Genomic DNA, 20,730 nt, shown 5'->3' on the forward strand with positions numbered 1-20,730 from the left:
ACCCCCCCCGCCATACACATGTATATACATACGTCCACACACGCAAATATACATACCTATACAGCTTTCCATGGTTTACCCCAGACGCTTCACATGCCTTGATTCAATCCACTGACAGCACGTCAACCCCGGTATACCACATCGCTCCAATTCACTCTATTCCTTGCCCTCCTTTCACCCTCCTGCATGTTCAGGCCCCGATCACACAAAATCTTTTTCACTCCATCTTTCCACCTCCAATTTGGTCTCCCTCTTCTCCTCGTTCCCTCCACCTCCGACACATATATCCTCTTGGTCAATCTTTCCTCACTCATTCTCTCCATGTGCCCAAACCACTTCAAAACACCCTCTTCTGCTCTCTCAACCACGCTCTTTTTATTTCCACACATCTCTCTTACCCTTACGTTACTCACTCGATCAAACCACCTCACACCACACATTGTCCTCAAACATCTCATTTCCAGCACATCCATCCTCCTGCGCACAACTCTATCCATAGCCCACGCCTCGCAACCATACAACATTGTTGGAACCACTATTCCTTCAAACATACCCATTTTTGCTTTCCGAGATAATGTTCTCGACTTCCACACATTCTTCAAGGCCCCCAGAATTTTCGCCCCCTCCCCCACCCTATGATCCACTTCCGCTTCCATGGTTCCATCCGCTGCCAGATCCACTCCCAGATATCTAAAACACTTCACTTCCTCCAGTTTTTCTCCATTCAAACTCACCTCCCAATTGACTTGACCCTCAACCCTACTGTACCTAATAACCTTGCTCTTATTCACATTTACTCTTAACTTTCTTCTTCCACACACTTTACCAAACTCAGTCACCAGCTTCTGCAGTTTCTCACATGAATCAGCCACCAGCGCTATATCATCATATATATATATATATATATATATATATATATATATATATATATATATATATATATATTATTTATTTTATTTATTTTGCTTTGTCGCTGTCTCCCGCGTTAGCGAGGTAGCGCAAGATATCAGACGAAAGAATGGCCCAACCCGCCCACATACACATGTAAATACATACATGTCCACCCATGCACAATATACATACCTATACATCTCAATGTACACATATATATACACACACAGACATATACATATATACACATGTACATAATTCATACTGTCTGCCTTTATTTGTTCCCATCGCCACCTCGCCACACATGGAATAACAACCCCCTCCCCCCTCATGTGTGCGAGGTAGCGCTAGGAAAAACACCACAGGCCCCATTCGTTCACACTCAGTCTCTAGCTGTCATGTAATAATGCACCGAAACCACAGCTCCCTTTCCACATCCAGGCCCCACACACTTTGCATGGTTTATCCCAGATGCTTCACATGCCCTGGTTCAATCCATTGACAGCACGTCGACTCCGGTATACTACATCGTTCTAATTCACACTATTCCTTGCACGCCTTTCACCCTCCTGCATGTTCAGGCCCCGATCACTCAAAATCTTTTTCACTCCATCTTTCCACCTCCAATTTGGTCTCCCACTTCTCCTCGTTCCCTCCACCTCTGACACATATATCCTCTTCGTCAATCTTTCCCCACTCATTCTCTCCATTTGACCAAACAATTTCAAAACACCCTCTTCTGCTCTCTCAACCACACTCTTTTTATTTCCACACATCTCTCTCACCCTTACGCTACTCACTCGATCAAACCATCTCACACCACACATTGTCCTCAAACATCTCATTTCCAGCACATCCATCCTCCTGCGCACAACTCTATCCATAGCCCACGCCTCGCAACCATACAACATTGTTGGAACCACTATTCCTTCAAACATACCCATTTTTGCTTTCCGAGATAATGTTCTCGACTTCCAAACATTCTTCAAGGCTCCCAGAATTTTCGCCCCCTACCCCACCCTCAGATTCACTTCCGCTTCCATGGTTCCATCCGCTGCCAGATCCACTCCAAGATATCTAAAACACTTCACTTCCGCCAGCTTTTCCCCATTCAAACTTACCTCCCAATTGACTTGACCCTCAACCCTACTGTACCTAATAACCTTGCTCTTATTCACATTTACTCTTAACTTTCTTCTTTCACACACTTTACCAAACTCAATCACCAGCTTCTGCTGTTTCTTACATGAATCAGCCACCAGCGCTGTATCATCAGCGAACAACAACTGACTCACTTCCCAAGCTCTCTCATCCACAACAGACTGCATACTTGCCCCTCTTTTCAAAACTCTTGCATTCACCTCCCTAACAACCCCATCCATAAACAAATTAAACAACATTGGACACATCACACACCCCTGCCGTAAACCTACATTCACTGAGAACCAATCACCTTCCTCTCTTCCTACACGTACACATGCCTTACATCTTTGATAAAAACTTTTCACTGCTTCTAACAACTTGCCTCCCACACCATATATTCTTAATACCTTCCACAGAGCATCTCTATCAACTCTATCATATTCTTTCTCCAGATCCATAAATGCTACATACAAATCCAATTGCTTTTCTAAGTATTTCTCACATACATTCTTCAAAGCAAACACCTGATCCACACATCCTCTACCACTTCTGAAACCACACTGCTCTTCCTCAATCTGATGCTCTGTACATGCCTTCACCCTCTCAATCAATACCCTCCCATAAAATTTACCAGGAATACTCAACAAACTTACACCTCTGTAATTTGAGCACTCACTCTTATCCCCTTCGCCTTTGTACAGTGGCACTATGCACGCATTCCGCCAATCCTCAGGCACCTCACCATGAATCATACATACATTAAATAACCTTACCAACCAGTCAACTATACAGTCACCCCCTTTTTTAATAAATTCCACTGCAATGCCATCCAAACCTGCTGCTTTGCCGGCTTTCATCTTCCATAAAGCTTTTACTACCTCTTCTTTATTTACCAAATCATTTTCCCTAACCCTCTCACTTTGCACACCACCTTGACCAAGACACCCCACATATATATATATATATATATATATATATATATATATATATATATATATATATATATATATATATATATATATGTATATATTATATATATATACACATTTAGATAGATAGATAGATAGATACATACATACATAGTGTTAGATCCACATGACTGTACCAGTATGAGTAGAATGTGTGGTTTGAAGTGAAATGTGTGTGCTAGATCTATTATACAACTTGCAGGATTAATGGGTTGTTAAAATGTTTAACAAAATCGTCTCAATACTAAGGTTACACTGGAGTCCGTTAACATAACTATAGGATGAGAATATTGTTTAGTATTGGTAACTGAAGTAATACTTTATGCAAATTAATGGAAAAATATTGTCATGTTTATCTATGTCCGATTGAAATGATGCTAAACATAATGACTAGGGTTGAAATGGATAGGAACTATTGGCTCAGCTGTGTTGATCTGAACACCTTACGTCTAGGTATGAATATTCCTCTTCATTAAGAATTCCAACTTGGTCAGACCACATAATATTCGCACAATATTCGCGGCCGAGATCAAGCTCACACTGTCATCGTGAAAATACCAGTTGTAGATTATGATATTCGAGTTGTTCAATGATTGTACCTGACAATGTCTATTTCCGACTATATATATCGTCTGCAAAATATTTGACCAGATAGTAGATAGAGGTGTGACGTCAATGTTGATGATGCTCACCTGCAACACAACACACACAGTTGTAGTCTGTGCAAACACCTTGGATGGGATGTTCACCTTTGATGCAGTCCTCAACACACTGGCCACCCACGAGATAACACAAGCTACTGCTTCGGCATGAACGTCCCTCTGTTGTGTCGACAGGAAATCATGATCACAAATAACTTAAGGAAGTTAAGGTAAAGTGGAAAATAATTATACATTCACTGGTTATTCAAGAATGGAATACAATAGGAAAAACTAAAGTCGTTTCAGTATAAGCCTCAAAAGCTTCGGGATCTATACATCTTCAAACTGGTTTTCCATCAAGGTGGATCCACAACGAACATCGCAACTCTACCCTCCAGATATGTGACCGACCCATAATGACAGACTTACCACACTGTCAGCAGAGTTGTGGCAAGTTGTGGTATAAAATCTAACCTTTTACACCTCAATATGATGTCCCAATTCTGCCTGCCAAAAAATACTTGCTCATAATGATTGTTAGCATCTCATAAATACAGCTTACATGGAAGACACCAGATGTAGTTACTTGTGGTACACAAACAGCCCTAGACAGCCTTCTCACTCCTTGCTACACTCATCAGAACTCTAACCACACAACAAGAGACATCTTAAAAGTGTTCTGGCACAGACGTGAGAGTACAGTGTTCATCCTCAATACATTATGGGAAAGATATCACAGCTGAGTGATGTTTAAGAAAAGAGTCATAGAATGTAAGATATTAGAAAACGAACGAACCTAACAAGAGTAACAAGGCAATTTCACGTTATCAGTAATAATTACCTTGTCTTCCATGCCTGAATAGCGTTGTACGATACCCATGTACAAATGGTTCGCTTTAATGTTTAACAGTAGTTCTCATGTTGACTCAGACCACCAGGATTGATCTTGTATTGACGATCAGTTAGACCTAACCTGATTTTTTTCAACACTAACATCTTCCTTTGGATTTTGACACAATCAAGCGATGGTCACCTAAAAGCCACAAGTCCCAGTGTCTATTTTGAACGATTTTAAATCGAGGGTCCTCTATTAAGAGCCAGTTCTCCCTTCACAGTAAGTAGAAACAAGACGTTATGCACAAGAGAGCCTTAGATCCAGGTTACCGATCATCCACGTCAAAATGATCAAAATGATATTCACACCAGCAGTCTACTTCATCCTTTTCAGACTTTTATTTTGTTGAAGCAGAGGCTTTTTTTTTCAAATAGAATGGGAAACTCGCTATGTGGCATGTAACCCTTTGTCAGTATGTTTAAAAGCACCTTTTTAAAGCGGTCTTGATCCACTTAAAGACAACTTTCCTTGTGGAGTTGACCCTGTTTCTCCATACTGGTGAGGGCATCATGCATAATTCTGAACAATTGTCCACGTACCTGAAACTGTCAGCCATAATATGTATCATCTTAATCCTGCTATGCTGAACAGACATCTTTGTATCATGAAATCTCTCTCATTTCAGGTAAACAGCACAAACTAAGGTGTTTGTATTGTAAATAACAGCGTTTGATCCACTGAAGACTGAAGCAAATTTTGTTGGGTAGGATTCAACTCCTGATGAAGTGAACATCTAAGACACCTAACGAAGTAGTTTGAGCTATGATTAATGAATCTTGTATAGCCACTGGAAACAGCTTTAAGGGCAATTGTATGGTTAATAGGATCAAGACTAGCATTTCCTTAGCCACAGAGGATCTGATTGTCAAGTTTGCTGAATTAGGAATACCAATTATCATAACCTTCAGCTTTCCTAACAACTACAGACTTCCTATCTATACAGTGTAGCATGATATAAAGTATTCTTAAACTATCGTTGTATGATCAGATGTCAATATGGTCTACCTAGTCCATGGTTATTATACGCATCTCTACGCTTAACTGACCCTCACTACATTCTAAAACTTCGTTAACGCACCTTCATAGCCAGAATAAATACATATTTAGACGCGTCAAAGATTAAGATGAAATACGATCATCAATAGATATAGTAAGTTAAGGGTAAGGGAATGGACCCTATATAGACAAAGACCCCGAGGGTTGAGGGCTGGCGAAGCCATAAAACCATTCAAGTCCATAACTATAGCAGGGCCACACCAGTCCTGATGCTGTCAGATAAACTGGTTCTCGAGAAACCATTATAGTATTTATGATCGACGCCATGTAAGCCCCGGGGATTTCAAAAAGAATCATGGCTTCAAATACGAATGGTGAAAACCACGACTTCGTGTGTCCCAGTGTTCAATCGAGCTTCACAGCTTCAGCGATCGAGTGTAAAGTAATACGAGAGGGCAGGTCTAGAGGATCAACACGACCAGAGTGTAGCGAACTTATGATCATTATATGGCTTGCCTTACGGCAGTTAACCCGTGAGAATGACCATCTGCAGGCCTCGTATATCATGAGGGTCGTTAGAGGTAATTCTTATAGACGGACGTTGTGGGAAACACGGGGAAAATGTGGGTATTTAACCCACCTACCGAGAAAATACCCACACCCGCCAGGGTACAGACACAGGTGAAATAGACCTTCCTTCTTCGTGTACAGGTATAGACACAGGTGAAATAGACCTTCCTTCTTCGTGTACAGGTATAGACACAGGTGAAATAGACCTTCCTTCTTCGTGTACAGGTATAGAGAGTTGAAATAGACCTTCCTTCTTCGTGTACAGGTATAGAGAGTTGAAATAGACCTTCCTTCTTCGTGTACAGGGTATAGACACAGGTGATATAGACCTTCCTTCTTCGCGTACAGGTATAGACACAGGTGAAATAGACCTTCCTTCTTCGCGTACAGATATAGACACAGGAGAAATAGACCTTCCTTCTTCGTATACAGGGTATAGACACAGGTGAAATAGACCTTCCTTCTTCGTATACACGGTATACACACAGGTGAAATAGACATTCCTTCTTCGTGTACAGGTATAGACACAGGTGAAATAGACCTTCCTTCTTCGTGTGCAGGTATAGACACAGGTGAAATAGACCTTCCTTCTTCGTGTACAGGTATAGACACTGTTGAAATAGACCTTCCTTCTTCGTGTACAGGTATAGACACAGGTGAAATAGACCTTTCTTCTTCGTGTACAGGTATAGACACAGTTGAAATAGACCTTCCTTCTTCGTGTACAGGTATAGACACAGGTGAAATAGACCTTCCTTCGTGTACAGGTTATAGACTGGTGAAATAGACCTTCCCTCTTCGTGTACAGGTATAGACACAGGTGAAATAGACCTTCCTTCGTGTACGAGATTGTCACTGTTGCTCACTATGCATTTGATCTTTATCTTTCTTTTCCTATCACTATCTTCATCTTATTATAGCCTCGAGGAGAGACTGTGGTCAGTAGATGCTAGTGTTACTTTATAAGCAGTATGTTTAGTCTAGACTTATAAATACAGTCGAATGCAATTGAATTATAACAGCAAAAGAGGCTGTGAGAGATAGCAACAGTGGACAGTCTCTTTGATTAATGTCGAAGGATTAGAATTTTTGCAAAGAGGAGGACCTGTAATATTATCGTATAGCTATAGATGTGCAAACAATGTTGAATGTAGCTCCCAAGCTTGATATTCTTCAGGTTCTGTTCTCTAGTGTATTTATTGTACTGCTTTCAACCACAAATTGGCAAATCATTTCTTGTTATAACTGCTGACGAAAAAGCACTTCGCTTCGTTCAAGGTAAAATGTTTACCTCTATCTGAATTATTACCAGGCAAAACGAGACTAATGTATATGAAATGAGTGACACAAGGCTTGAAAACAACATTTTGGGAAATATAACATTTGAACATAGAACAAATTTAATGAAACTAAAACACCGAAACTACATTTGATTGTCGTGCAGAGAATAGCGTTAAACGAGATGAAATTACCTTATCTTCAATGTTGGAAGCAATACTGAACATGAACTTAACGTGCACCAAGACAGTGTTACTCAACATTACGAATGTAATAAGAACATATGCAATAAACATTAGGGATCTATGCAATGATATAAACCATGTTAAAGTTCTGCGATCATATTTCTATCATATCCATCTTCAACGAATAGATATTAAAGTCAACTTGCTTTCAACAGACGCAGACATTTCTAATCAAATGCATAACATAATACGTGTTCTAAGAGACCTTTCTGGTCACAGAGACATGTCCTGCAAAGGAATGGTCGTCATAATCTTCATAGTATCTCGTATCCATTTCCAGATAAGAGCTGCATGACTAGTGATGAATGTTGGTATTTCCCAGACACACCATCGCCAAACACCTCCTCTGGAACCAGAGAGGCAGGAGCCTCTGGTGAACTTAATACTTACAGTAAACTTTTCACTGTAGTCTGTCATCCTAAGATTGGCTACGTAACTGATCGTTTTACCCACAAGTTTTGTTGAGTATAGACGACGATTATAACTTCCTTCATCTGACCACTTAAGGTTTAACATAGCAGACTTCTGGAGTTTTCTATAGTGATAAAATTAGCAGGATTAAAAAGATTCTTTTTTAAAAGAGCTTTTATCAAAATTCTCAAACAATTTATTTAGGTGGAGCTTCAAGCATTTTAGGATTTCCTAACATTATCGATTTTATCCAAGATTTTTTTTTTTCGCAACTACCTAGGTTCTAATCAAATTCTTTCGAATCCAAAAGTTTATCCATTTACAAACGAATACATCAATGATGGCTCATCCATCCACAAAATCTTGTCCAAAATATAGTATAAATTTAACGAAAGACATTCATGTCCTAAATGTATGTACCACAGAAAATAATAATATTTCCCGTTCTTTTAGAAGAGTTAAAGTTGAAAGAATTGACAACTAACAGACAACCTCTGCATTCAGAGCGAAAGATAAAGCTACAATATTGCCACTATTTGTGATTTAGTTTGGTACTTGAACAATATGGTCAACCTTGATTGTAGTTTCACGTAACTATGTTCTAGGAAAGCCAGGCTGACGACAGAGGACTGATAATGCTTATCACCACAGAGAACTCGAGTTACACAAGTCCAATTTACATGAGAATGACGAGAACCTTCATCTCTATCACAAAATATAGATTGGATTGAGCAAATACGAGTTCGACTCGACCTTTGCTGTATTGCTCTGTCATGGATTTGTTTATGCAGACGAAAATCAATGTAACTACATCGTACCTCAAAGGGAAGACTTACTTGTCGTACAACAGACGCAGTTGTCTGTTCCACAGAGATGATGGACGGGATCCTCATCTTTGCGACACGACACGTCGCATCGACCCTCTATGTTGCGACACTCGTCTGACTGGAACTTGCATCGATTGAACTCTGGGAGAAGAATTTCATTTTAGAAAAGATACATAAAGTCATCATCGCCTATATTGAAATATTTCGGGCATTCCTCTGAAAATATTTTGCAGACATGTGAAACGAAGCTTCTTATCTAGACAGTAGATATTTGTAATTGGTCCTGATGTGTGTAATTGGTCCTGATGTATGTAATTGGTCCCGATGTGTGTAATTGGTCCCGATGTGTGTAATTGGTCCTGATGTGCGTAATTGGTCCCGATGTGCGTAATTGGTCCCGATGTGTGTAATTGGTCCTGATGTGCGTAATTGGTCCTGATGTGTGTAATTGGTCCTGATGTGTGTAATTGGTCCTGATGTGTGTAATTGGTCCTGATATTTGTAACTGGTGTGTGTAATTGGTCCTGATGTGTGTAATTGGTCCTGATGTGTGTAATTGGTCCTGATGTAGGTAATTGGTCCTGATGTGTGTAATTGGTCCTGATGTGTGTAATTGGTCCTGATGTAGGTAATTGGTCCTGATGTGTGTAACTGGTGTGTGTAATTGGTCCTGATACTTGTAATTGGTCTGAAAAGTTCATCATGAAGCAAATTAGATTCTGATTTTTAACAGGTTATCCTGGTTAACAAGACGAGCTGCTGCTTTGACCTTAATGCCAGTAGAGTGTAGCCAGCTTACGTCTCAGGTCATCAGAGTCCACCATGGAAGGATATACATATTAAATGCCTCAAACTAATCGTTGAACTAGATCATGTGAGTATCCTTCAGGTGGAGGAGCTGCAGGTGGAGGAGATAGCAGGCGATGTCTCACCTGGAACACAGCAGACGCAGTCGTGGTTGGAGCACACCCGCTCCACGGAGACCTCGCCTCTGTTACATTCACTACCACATTGGCCGCCTAGCTGAAGACAGGGTCTACTTTTCAAGCAGGGACGACGCCCTGGAAACATCATTTCTTTAGGTTATATTACCACAGAAGCGAAGCAAACTTACATTAGATAAAAATGCAAGAGAAAGTTTTGAAGAGACAATTACAAATGTATAAAAAATGCTGTAGGAAATGATGCTTTCAGACATAGAATATCCATGCTACATTTTCTCTGACGAAAGGGATTGAAATTCAGTTCCACATTCAATCTTGGCTATCCACCATGCTTCCAGCTTCTTCAAGCCACCATGATACATGCGACAGACTGGTGTTAGTTCGTAAAACTCCTTTGACCATACATCTCTTCCTCCTGGTCAATGAATGCATTGACACGAGCCCCCACCCCCACCCCCACCTACCCCGTAGCTCCAGCTGATAATCAACCCACATAATTCACATCCCAGAGGAAGAGGAGCCCTGAGCGTTGCACAGAGGTCGAGACATAATCATATAGGATTTAGGGACAGGATAGAACGCCGAGGAACACCACTAAGGATAGGATAAGAGGGAAAGTCACTTCCTCCACGACTAAGAAATTCTTCGCGGGTAAGTAGTGTGTATCGTCAGCGGCATCATTAGATTATGTTCCGTTTAGCAAGTTTAGCTGAGCAGAGTAGGCGGTGGCTGGAGTGTAAGTTGAGAGAACCTGGAGCGTTTTAGATTCCAGAAAATGGACAGAGCATCGGATGGAACTATGGAAGCTAAAGTGAGCAGTAGGGTGGGTAAGGGGGCGAAGGACTTAGATGTATCGATTAATGTGTAGATAGAGAGATCACTACAGCTGACCAGAGGGATCTGTACACGTCAGAAAACCTTCATACTTTAAACATTTCTAGTCTGTGGTTGGAGCCTTGTAACCATATCCACCAAATATCTTGCTCTCAATATGGCCATTGCTCTGGGTTCACACACACACACACACACACACACACACACACACACACACACAAACCCTCCACTACAAAATCTATCACTGTCGATGTTGACCGGTCAAACCACAAGAAAGATCGATGGGCGCTACATTGTCGACAAACCTCGGAAGTCTGCCAAGTCAAAGAGAAAATACGATACAGAATTCTGCAAGTCAATACAGAACGTGTGAAATGAGATGGCTTAAACATTGAGCTAGGCACGTCTGACTAGCCAAGGCTACCATAAATACAGTGAAAATAGACCGAAATATACAGTTCGTATTACCAGCTATCATAACATAGAAGTTATAAACAGATCGTCTTAAAAGACCAAGAGCGAAAACTCATAAGAGAAACGCATCAGTTTTGGCGGAGCGAAATTCAGCAGCAGAACACAGTGGCATTGTAACACTAACACAGCCAACAGCCCAGCCTCTGTTACGTCACAGACCAGGTTACAGTATGGTTACTAGGGTAACGAACATAATACAACCTCACGAGATCATGGTGGATACACTTGCGTAAAGTCTCCCATCCCTGTGAACAAGCGGTGATGCCTACGAGGCCGGAGTTTGGAAGAGGGATATAAAGTGCGTCTATAACCATCCATACAACTACAAAATCTACAGACACACCAAAGAGCCACACTGAAACACTGGTCCATTGTTGTGTAGATACAGTTACTAGGATATGGTCCCTTAAAACCCATTTACGTCATTAGGCTTTATCATTACGTCATCAGTTACTATCAGTTACCATTTACGTCATTAAGCTTTATTAAGACATCATCAGATAATAGGATATGGTCCCTTAAAACCCGTTTACGTCATTAGACGTCATTACTATGCAATCTACAGGACGCAGTGGACGTAGGAATTAGATGAACCATCACGTCTTTTAAAGCAGTTACAATCCACATTATCAAACTAGAAAAGCTAACATTAGCGAGTGAATGAAGCAAGTGTCCCTCATTATGTAATCCCAGGGACACCTCTTATGGGGCTTCTGTACCACGGAGGATGCGCTACAATTAAAAACAGGGCAAGATGGACTCTTCTGGAGTGAGGGTCCTGGACGAGACTGTAATGCCTTTGTCAAATCACAATTTCGTCTGTGTTTTCACTCACGGTTTGACCACACAAGCTGGCAGCGTCGCGCAACACCTCTTCCTCCATGAGCATCATCGCTTGTTCACATGGATGGAAGACTTTACGTAAGTGTATCCATCATGATCTCGTGAGGCTCCATTATGTTCGTTGTCCTAGTAACCATACTGTAACCTGGTCTGTGACGTATCAGAGGCTGGGCTGTGGGCGGTGTTAGTGTCACAATGCCACTGTGTTGTGCAACTGAATTTCGCTCCCCAAAACTGATCATTAGTACAAAAATGATTACTGTGGCCTACTTAGGATATGTGGAAAACATCGGCACCAAATTTCAACTGCAATATGGACGAACAGAAATGGTCAAGTAAAAGTGGTTCTTTGGTGACCATTAAACCTTAAAATTACATTCACTGAGGACAAGAGCAAGGGAAGGAGTAGCACTACTCCTGAAACAGGATTGGTGGAAGTATGTGATATAGTGTAAGAAAGTAAACTCTAGATTGATATCGGTAAAACTGAAAGTGGATGGAGAGAGATGGGTGATTATTGGTGAATATGCACCTGGGCATGAGAAGAAAGATTATGAGAGGGAAGTGTTTTGGGAGCAGCTGAGTGAGCGTGTTAGTAGTTTTGATGCACGAGACTGGGTTATAGTGATAGGTGATTTGAATGCAAAGGTGAGTAATGTGGCAGTTGACGGAAGAATTGGTGTACATGGGGTGTTCAGTGTTGTAAATGGAAATGGAAGAGCTTCTAGATTTATGTGCAGAAAAAGGACTTGTGATTAGGAATACCTGGTTTAAAAAGAGAGATATACATAAGTATACGTATGTAAGTAGCAGAGATGGCCAGAGAGCGTTATTGGATTACGTATTAATTGATAGGTGCGCGAAAGAGAGACATTTGGATGTTAATGCGCTGAGAGGTGCAACTGGAGGGATGTCTGATCATTATGTTGTGGAGGCGAAGGTGAAGATTTGTAGAGGTTTTCAGAAAACAAGAGAGAATGTTGGGGTGAGAAGAGTGATGAGAGTAAGTGAGCTGGGGAAGGAGACTTGTGTGAGGAAGTACCAGGAGAGACTGAGTACAGAATTGAGAAAGGCGAGAACAAAGGAAGTAAGGGGAGTGGGGGAGGAATGGGATGTATTTAGGGAAGCAGTGATGGCTTACGTAAAAGATGCTTGTGGCATGAGAAGCGTGGGAGGTGGGCAGATTAGAAAGGGCAGTGAGTGGTGGGATGAAGAAGAAAGATTATTAGTGAAAGAGAAGAGAGAGGCATTTGCAAGATTTTTGCAGAGAAATAATAAAAATGAGTCGGAGATGTATAGAAGAAAGAGGCAGGAAGTCAAGAGAAAGATGTAAGAGGTGAAAAAGAGGGCAAATGAGAGTTGGGGTGAGAGAGTATCATCAAATTTTAGTGAAAATAAAAAGATGCTTTGGAAGGAGGTAAATAAAGTGCGTAAGACGAGGGAACAAATGGGAACTTCAGTGAAGGGAGGTTAATTGGGAGGTATGCTTGCATAGTGCCATTGTACAAAGGCAAAGGGGATAAGAGTGAGTGCTCAAATTACAGAGGTATAAGTTTGTTGAGTATTCCTGGTAAATTATATGGGAGGGTATTGATTGAGAGGGTAAAAGCATGTAGACAGCATCAGATTGGGGAAGAGCAGTGTGGTTTCAGAAGTGGTAGAGGATGTGTGGATCATGTGTTTGCTTTGAAAAATGTATGCGAGAAATACTTAGTAAAGCAAATGGATTTGTATGTAGCATTTATGGATCTGGAAAAGGCATATGATAGCTGATAGAGACGCTCTGTGGAAGGTATTAAGAATATATGGTGTGGGAGACAAGTTGTTAGAAGCAGTGAAAAGTTTTTATCGAGGATGTAAGGCATGTGTACGTGTGGGAAGAGAGGAAAGTGATTGGTTCTCAGTAAATGTAGATTTGCGGCAGGAGTGTGTGATGTCTCCATGGTTGTTTAATTTGTTTATGGATGGGGTTGTTAGGGAGGTGAACGCAAGAATTTTGGAAAGAGGGGCAATTATGCAGTATGTTGTGGATGAGAGAGCTTGGGAAGTGTGTTAGTTGTTGTTCGCTGATGATGCAGCGCCGGTGGCTGATTCATGTGAGAAACTGCAGAAGCTGGTGACGGAGTTTGGTAAAGTGTGTGAAAGAAGAAAGCTGAGAGTAAATGTGAATAAGAGCAAGGTTATTAGGTACAGTAGGGTTGAGAGTCAAGTCAGTTGGGAGGTAAGTTTGAATGGAGAAAAACTGGAGGAAGTGAAGTGTTTTAGATATCTGGGAGTGAACAATGTTATATGGTTGCGAGGCGTAGGCTATGGATGAAGTTGTACGGAGGATGGTGGATGTGCTGGAAATGAGATGTTTGAGGACAATATGTGGTGCGAGGTGGTTTGATCGAGTAAGTAATAATAGGGTAAGAGAGATGTGTGGTAATAAAAAGAGTTGAGAGAGCAGAAGAGGGTGTTTTGAAATGGTTTGGTCGACCCCAGCATACCTCATCGTTCCAATTCACTCTATTCCTTGCCCGCCTTTCACCCTCCTGCATGTACAGGCCCCTATCACACAAAATCTTTTTCACTTAATCTTTCTATCTCCAATTTGGTCTCCCACTTCTCCTCGTTCCCTCCACCTCTGACACATATATCCTCTTGGTCAATCTTTCCTCACTCATTCTCTCCATGTGACCAAACCATTTCAAAACACCCTCCTCTGCTCTCTCAACCACACTCTTTTTATTACCACACATCTCTCTTACCCTTACATTACTTACTTGATCAAACCACCTCACACCACATATTGTCCTCAAACATCTCATTTCCAGCACATCCAACGTGGACCTCCTCCGCACATTTCTATTCATAGCCCACGCCTCGCAACCATACAACATTGTTGGAACGACTATTCCTTCAAACTTAGCCATTTTTGGATTCCGAGATAATACTCCCGACCTCCACACATTCTTCAAGGCTCCCAGGATTTTCGCCCCCTCCCCCACCCTATGATTCACTTCCGCTTCCATGGTTCCATCCGCTGCCAAATCCACTCCCAGATATCTAAAACACTTTACTTCCTTCAGTTTTTCTCCATTCAAACTTACCTCCCAGTTGACTTGACCCTCAACCCTACTGTACCTAATAACCTTGCTCTTATTCACATTTACTCTCAGCTTTCTTTCTTCTTCTTCCAGCTTCTGCAGTTTCTCACATGAATCAGCCACCAGTGCTGCATCATCGGTAAACAACAACTGACTCACTTCCCAAGCTCTCTCATCTACAACAGACTGCATAATTGCCCCTCTTTCCAAAACCCTTGCATTCACCACCAAAACAACCCCATGCATAAACAAATTAAACAACCATGGAGACATCACACACCCCTGCCACAAACCTACATTCACTGAGAACCAATCACTTTCCTCTCTTCCTACATGTACACATGCCTTACATCTTCGATAAAAACTTTTCACTGCTTCTAACAACTTGCCTCCCACACCGTATATTCTTAATACCTTCCACAGAGCATTTCTATCAACTCTATCATATGCCCTCTTCACATCCAAAAGTGCTACATGCAAATCCATTTGCTTTTCTAAGTATTTCTCACATACATTCTTCAAAGCAAACACGTGATCCACACATCCTCTACCACTTCTGAAACCAAACTGCTCTTCCCCAATATGATACTCTGTACATGCCTCCACCCTCTCAATACCCTCCCATATAATTTCCCAGGAACACTCAAACTTATACCTCTGTAATTTGAGCACTTTGTCTTTGTACAATGGCACTATGCAAGCATTCCGCTAATCCTCAGGCATCTCACCATGAATCATACATACATCAAATAACCTTATCAACTAGTCAATACAGTCGCCCCTTTTTTAACAAATTCCACTGCAATGCCATCCAAAAACGCTGCCTTGCCGGCTTTCATCTTCCGCAAGGCTTTCACTACGTCTTCTCTGTTTACCAAATCATCCTCCCTAACCCTCTCACTTTGCACACCAACTCGACCAAAGCACCCTATATCTGCCACTCTATCATCAAACACATTCAACAAACCTTAAAAATACTCACTACATCTCCTTCTCACATCACCACTACTTGTTATCACCTCCCCATTTGCCCCCTTCACTGAAGTTCCCGTTTGTTCCCTCGTCTTACGCACTTTATTTACCTCTTTCCAAAACATCTTTTTATTCTCCCTAAAATTTAATGATGCTCTCTCACCCCAACTCTCATTTGCCCTCTTTTTCACTTCTTGCACCTTTCTCTTGACCTTTTGCCTCTTTCTTTTATACATCTCCCACTCATTTGCATTATTTCCCTGCAGAAATTGTCCAAACGCCTCTCTCTTCTCTTACACTGATAATCTTACTTTTTCATCCCACCACTCACTACCCTTTCTAATCTGCCCACCTCCCACGCTTCTCATGCCACAAGCATCTTTTGCGCAAGCCGTCACTGCTTCCCTAAATACATCCCATTCCTCCCCCACTCCCCTTACCTACATTGTTCTCACCTTTTTCCATTCTGTACTCAATCTCTCCTGGTACTTCCTCACACAAGTCTCCTTCCCCAACTCACTTACTCTCACCACTCTCTTTACCCCAACATTCTCTGTTGTTTTCTGAAAACCTCTACAAATCTTCACCTTCACAAGATAACGATCAGACATCCCTCCAGTTTCATTATATATATATATATATATATATATATATATATATATATATATATATATATATATATATATATATATAAAAAGATGTTCTGGAAGGAGGTAAATAGGGTGCGTAAGACAAGGGAGCAAATGGGAACTTCAGTGAAGGGCGTAAATGGGGAGGTGATAACAAGTAGTGGTGATGTGAGAAGGAGATGGAATGAGTATTTTGAAGGTTTGTTGAATGTGTCTGATGACAGAGTGGCAGATATAGGGTGTTTTGGTCGAGGTGGTGTGCAAAGTGAGAGGGTTAGGGAAAATGATTTGGTAAACAGAGAAGAGGTAGTAAAAGCTTTGCGGAAGATGAAAGCCGGCAAGGCAGCAGGTTTGGATGGTATTGCAGTGGAATTTATTAAAAAAGGGGGTGACTGTATTGTTGACTGGTTGGTAAGGTTATTTAATGTATGTATGACTCATGGTGAGGTGCCTGAGGATTGGCGGAATGCGTGCATAGTGCCATTGTACAAAGGCAAAGGGGATAAGAGTGAGTGCTCAAATTACAGAGGTATAAGTTTGTTGAGTATTCCTGGTAAATTATATGGGAGGGTATTGATTGAGAGGGTGAAGGCATGTACAGAGCATCAGATTGGGGAAGAGCAGTGCGGTTTCAGAAGTGGTAGAGGATGTGTGGATCAGGTGTTTGCTTTGAAGAATGTATGTGAGAAATACTTAGAAAAGCAAATGGATTTGTTTGTAGCATTTATGGATCTGGAGAAGGCATATGATAGAGTTGATAGAGATGCTCTGTGGAAGGTATTAAGAATATATGGTGTGGGAGGCAAGTTGTTAGAAGCAGTGAAAAGTTTTTATCGAGGATGTAAGGCATGTGTACGTGTAGGAAGAGAGGAAAGTGATTGGTTCTCAGTGAATGTAGGTTTGCGGCAGGGGTGTGTGATGTCTCCATGGTTGTTTAATTTGTTTATGGATGGGGTTGTTAGGGAGGTAAATGCAAGAGTCCTGGAAAGAGGGGCAAGTATGAAGTCTGTTGGGGATGAGAGAGCTTGGGAAGTGAGTCAGTTGTTGTTCGCTGATGATACAGCGCTGGTGGCTGATTCATGTGAGAAACTGCAGAAGCTGGTGACTGAGTTTGGTAAAGTGTGTGGAAGAAGAAAGTTAAGAGTAAATGTGAATAAGAGCAAGGTTATTAGGTACAGTAGGGTTGAGGGTCAAGTCAATTGGGAGGTGAGTTTGAATGGAGAAAAACTGGAGGAAGTGAAGTGTTTTAGATATCTGGGAGTGGATCTGTCAGCGGATGGAACCATGGAAGCGGAAGTGGATCATAGGGTGGGGGAGGGGGCGAAAATTTTGGGAGCCTTGAAAAATGTGTGGAAGTCGAGAACATTATCTCGGAAAGCAAAAATGGGTATGTTTGAAGGAATAGTGGTTCCAACAATGTTGTATGGTTGCGAGGCGTGGGCTATGGATAGAGTTGTGCGCAGGAGGATGGATGTGCTGGAAATGAGATGTTTGAGGACAATGTGTGGTGTGAGGTGGTTTGATCGAGTAAGTAACGTAAGGGTAAGAGAGATGTGTGGAAATAAAAAGAGCGTGGTTGAGAGAGCAGAAGAGGGTGTTTTGAAATGGTTTGGGCACATGGAGAGAATGAGTGAGGAAAGATTGACCAAGAGGATATATGTGTCGGAGGTGGAGGGAACGAGGAGAAGAGGGAGACCAAATTGGAGGTGGAAAGATGGAGTGAAAAAGATTTTGTGTGATCGGGGCCTGAACATGCAGGAGGGTGAAAGGAGGGCAAGGAATAGAGTGAATTGGAGCGATGTGGTATACAGGGGTTGACGTGCTGTCAGTGGATTGAATCAAGGCATGTGAAGCGTCTGGGGTAAACCATGGAAAGCTGTGTAGGTATGTATATTTGCGTGTGTGGACGTGTGTATGTGCATGTGTATGGGGGGGGGTTGGGCCATTTCTTTCGTCTGTTTCCTTGCGCTACCTCGCAAACGCGGGAGACAGCGACAAAGTATATAAAAAAAAAAAAAAAATATATATATATATATATATATATATATATATATATATATATATATATATATATATATATATATCGTATATAGGGTGTGTACGTACATAGTTTCCCTTGCCATCATAGCTCAAAGAAAAGCTCAAAATACCTATTAGATGTGGCATTAGTTATTCATTAAAACATCTAACATCAGCATACGATTTTTCCCTCATTACTTACAAGGCAAAACTTACGTGGGGTACAACAGACGCAGTCACCAGTGCGACACAGATGCTGGACAGAATCCTCATCTTTGCGACATGTGGAGTCACACCGACCGTCGGCGTTACGACACGCGATCGTCTGGAACTTGCAGTGATCAAGATCTATAACGAAAAATTATATAAGAAACTCCCGAGATAAATGTTTTATAACGAAATAACATGACATTACATCAGAATTATGAATGAACATCTTGGTAATATCTAATGTCCATATTGTGTCCAGAAATGTGTACTTATTTGTGCGACACTGAAGCTTCTCTAACATAGCACGACACTGACAGCTACTCTAACATAGCACGACACCTACAACTACGCTAACATAGCACGACACCGGCAGTAACCACTCTGACATAGCACGACATTGACATCTATTCTAACATTACGACACTGACAGCTACTCTAACATAGCACGAACCTAACGGCTCCTCAAACATAGCACGACACTGACAGCTACTCTGAGATATTACGACATGACGGCTACTCTAACATAGCACGACACTGACAGCAGCTACTCTAACATAGCACGAACCTAACGGCTCCTCAAACATAGCACGATACTGACAGCTACTCTAAGACATTACGACACTGACGGCTACTCTAACATAGCACGACACTGACAGCAGCTACTCTAACATGGCATGACACTGACAGCTACTCTAACATAGCACGACACTGACAGATACTCTAACATAGCACGACACTGACAGCAGGTGCTCTAACATAGCACGACGCTCACATGTACTCTAACAAAGCCTTCAGTACAGTTACAGCTTGATTTTTGGATACACTACATGTACACGTTGGTGTGCCAACGCTACAGCGAGTTGCCTATAAAGTACTGCGAGTTCAGATTCAGAACTTGGTAGTCTACCAAATGTATCAAGCAAAAATACAGGGATAAGAACAAAACTTAAAATAATTCATCAAGTAATGGACAAGTCGTGCTGGATATACTCACGTGGAACACAACAGAGGCAGGTGCTTGTGGCACACACACCCTGGAGAGGTGCCTCACCCCTGCTGCAGCTATCACCACACTGGCCACCCAACTGATTACACTCCCTCGTGTTTGAACACTGACGAGACCCTGAATAAAGATTGTCCATTTCAATATTCAAGGCATAAAAATCTACAAAATACCCAACCATAAGCATTCTCAAAGAAACTATTACGCAGATAGACGCGCAGGTCTTACTACACAAGATACGCTACACACACACCACAGGAACAATAGTCCAAAAGACACCATATGGAATAAAGGGAGGCAGGGAAAATCCTACATCAACATCTAAAAATCAACGACATCTAAAATTATTTTATCATAAAAAACAAACGTGACCATAAAAGTCAGAATGCATCATAACACCGTACAGGAACAAGCCATATAATCTTGTGACGTGTCACGTCGCGGGAAAATCTTATGGTTTTACCAAACGTACGAAGATTAATCTCATGAAAGCAGCTGGGAGATCTGAGGGAGTTGCCTGTTAGGGTCTGCATGTGATGAAATGTTTTGTTTGAACAAGATTTATCCCCACAGAATCCTTCACAGATTTAAAGAAAACAAAGTATCTTTGGTGAACGAGCCTTCAGTCGTTCTCTCCAATCTTTTAAACACAAACGAAAAAAATCCTTGGAACACAAGTGATGTAGTTGCTTGTACACACACACACACCAAGACAGGGTCCTCACCACTGCCACAGCCACTAGTGCACAGCTGACCAAACTAATTAAACGCCCTTGTGTTCTGACATGGACGTGGCTCTCGACCAAATTAGAAATCAGGGTTTTCTTTACAGAATTCAGCATGTGTGT

At 41.5% G+C, this 20,730-nt stretch overlaps 1 protein-coding gene across 4 annotated transcripts in view; it reads right to left on the minus strand.

Moving 5' to 3' along the window:
• LOC139748061 (uncharacterized) overlaps positions 1-20,730 on the minus strand; it is a 96,764-nt gene that overhangs the window by 10,957 nt on the left and 65,077 nt on the right. For 3 of the 4 annotated variants that reach the window (XM_071660646.1, XM_071660647.1, XM_071660645.1), the window contains exons 14-18: positions 19,874-20,002; positions 18,886-19,017; positions 9,798-9,926; positions 8,875-9,006; positions 3,695-3,823 (exon numbers count right to left, since the gene is read on the minus strand). In XM_071660646.1, coding sequence (XP_071516747.1) covers positions 3,695-3,823; positions 8,875-9,006; positions 9,798-9,926; positions 18,886-19,017; positions 19,874-20,002 — 651 coding nt within the window. The remainder of the gene's footprint in view (positions 1-3,694; positions 3,824-8,874; positions 9,007-9,797; positions 9,927-18,885; positions 19,018-19,873; positions 20,003-20,730) is intronic. The other variant, XM_071660648.1, reaches the window with a different exon arrangement.

Source organism: Panulirus ornatus, chromosome 72 (genome assembly GCF_036320965.1).
Source record: "Panulirus ornatus isolate Po-2019 chromosome 72, ASM3632096v1, whole genome shotgun sequence".
Taxonomy (NCBI): Eukaryota; Metazoa; Arthropoda; class Malacostraca; order Decapoda; family Palinuridae; genus Panulirus; species Panulirus ornatus.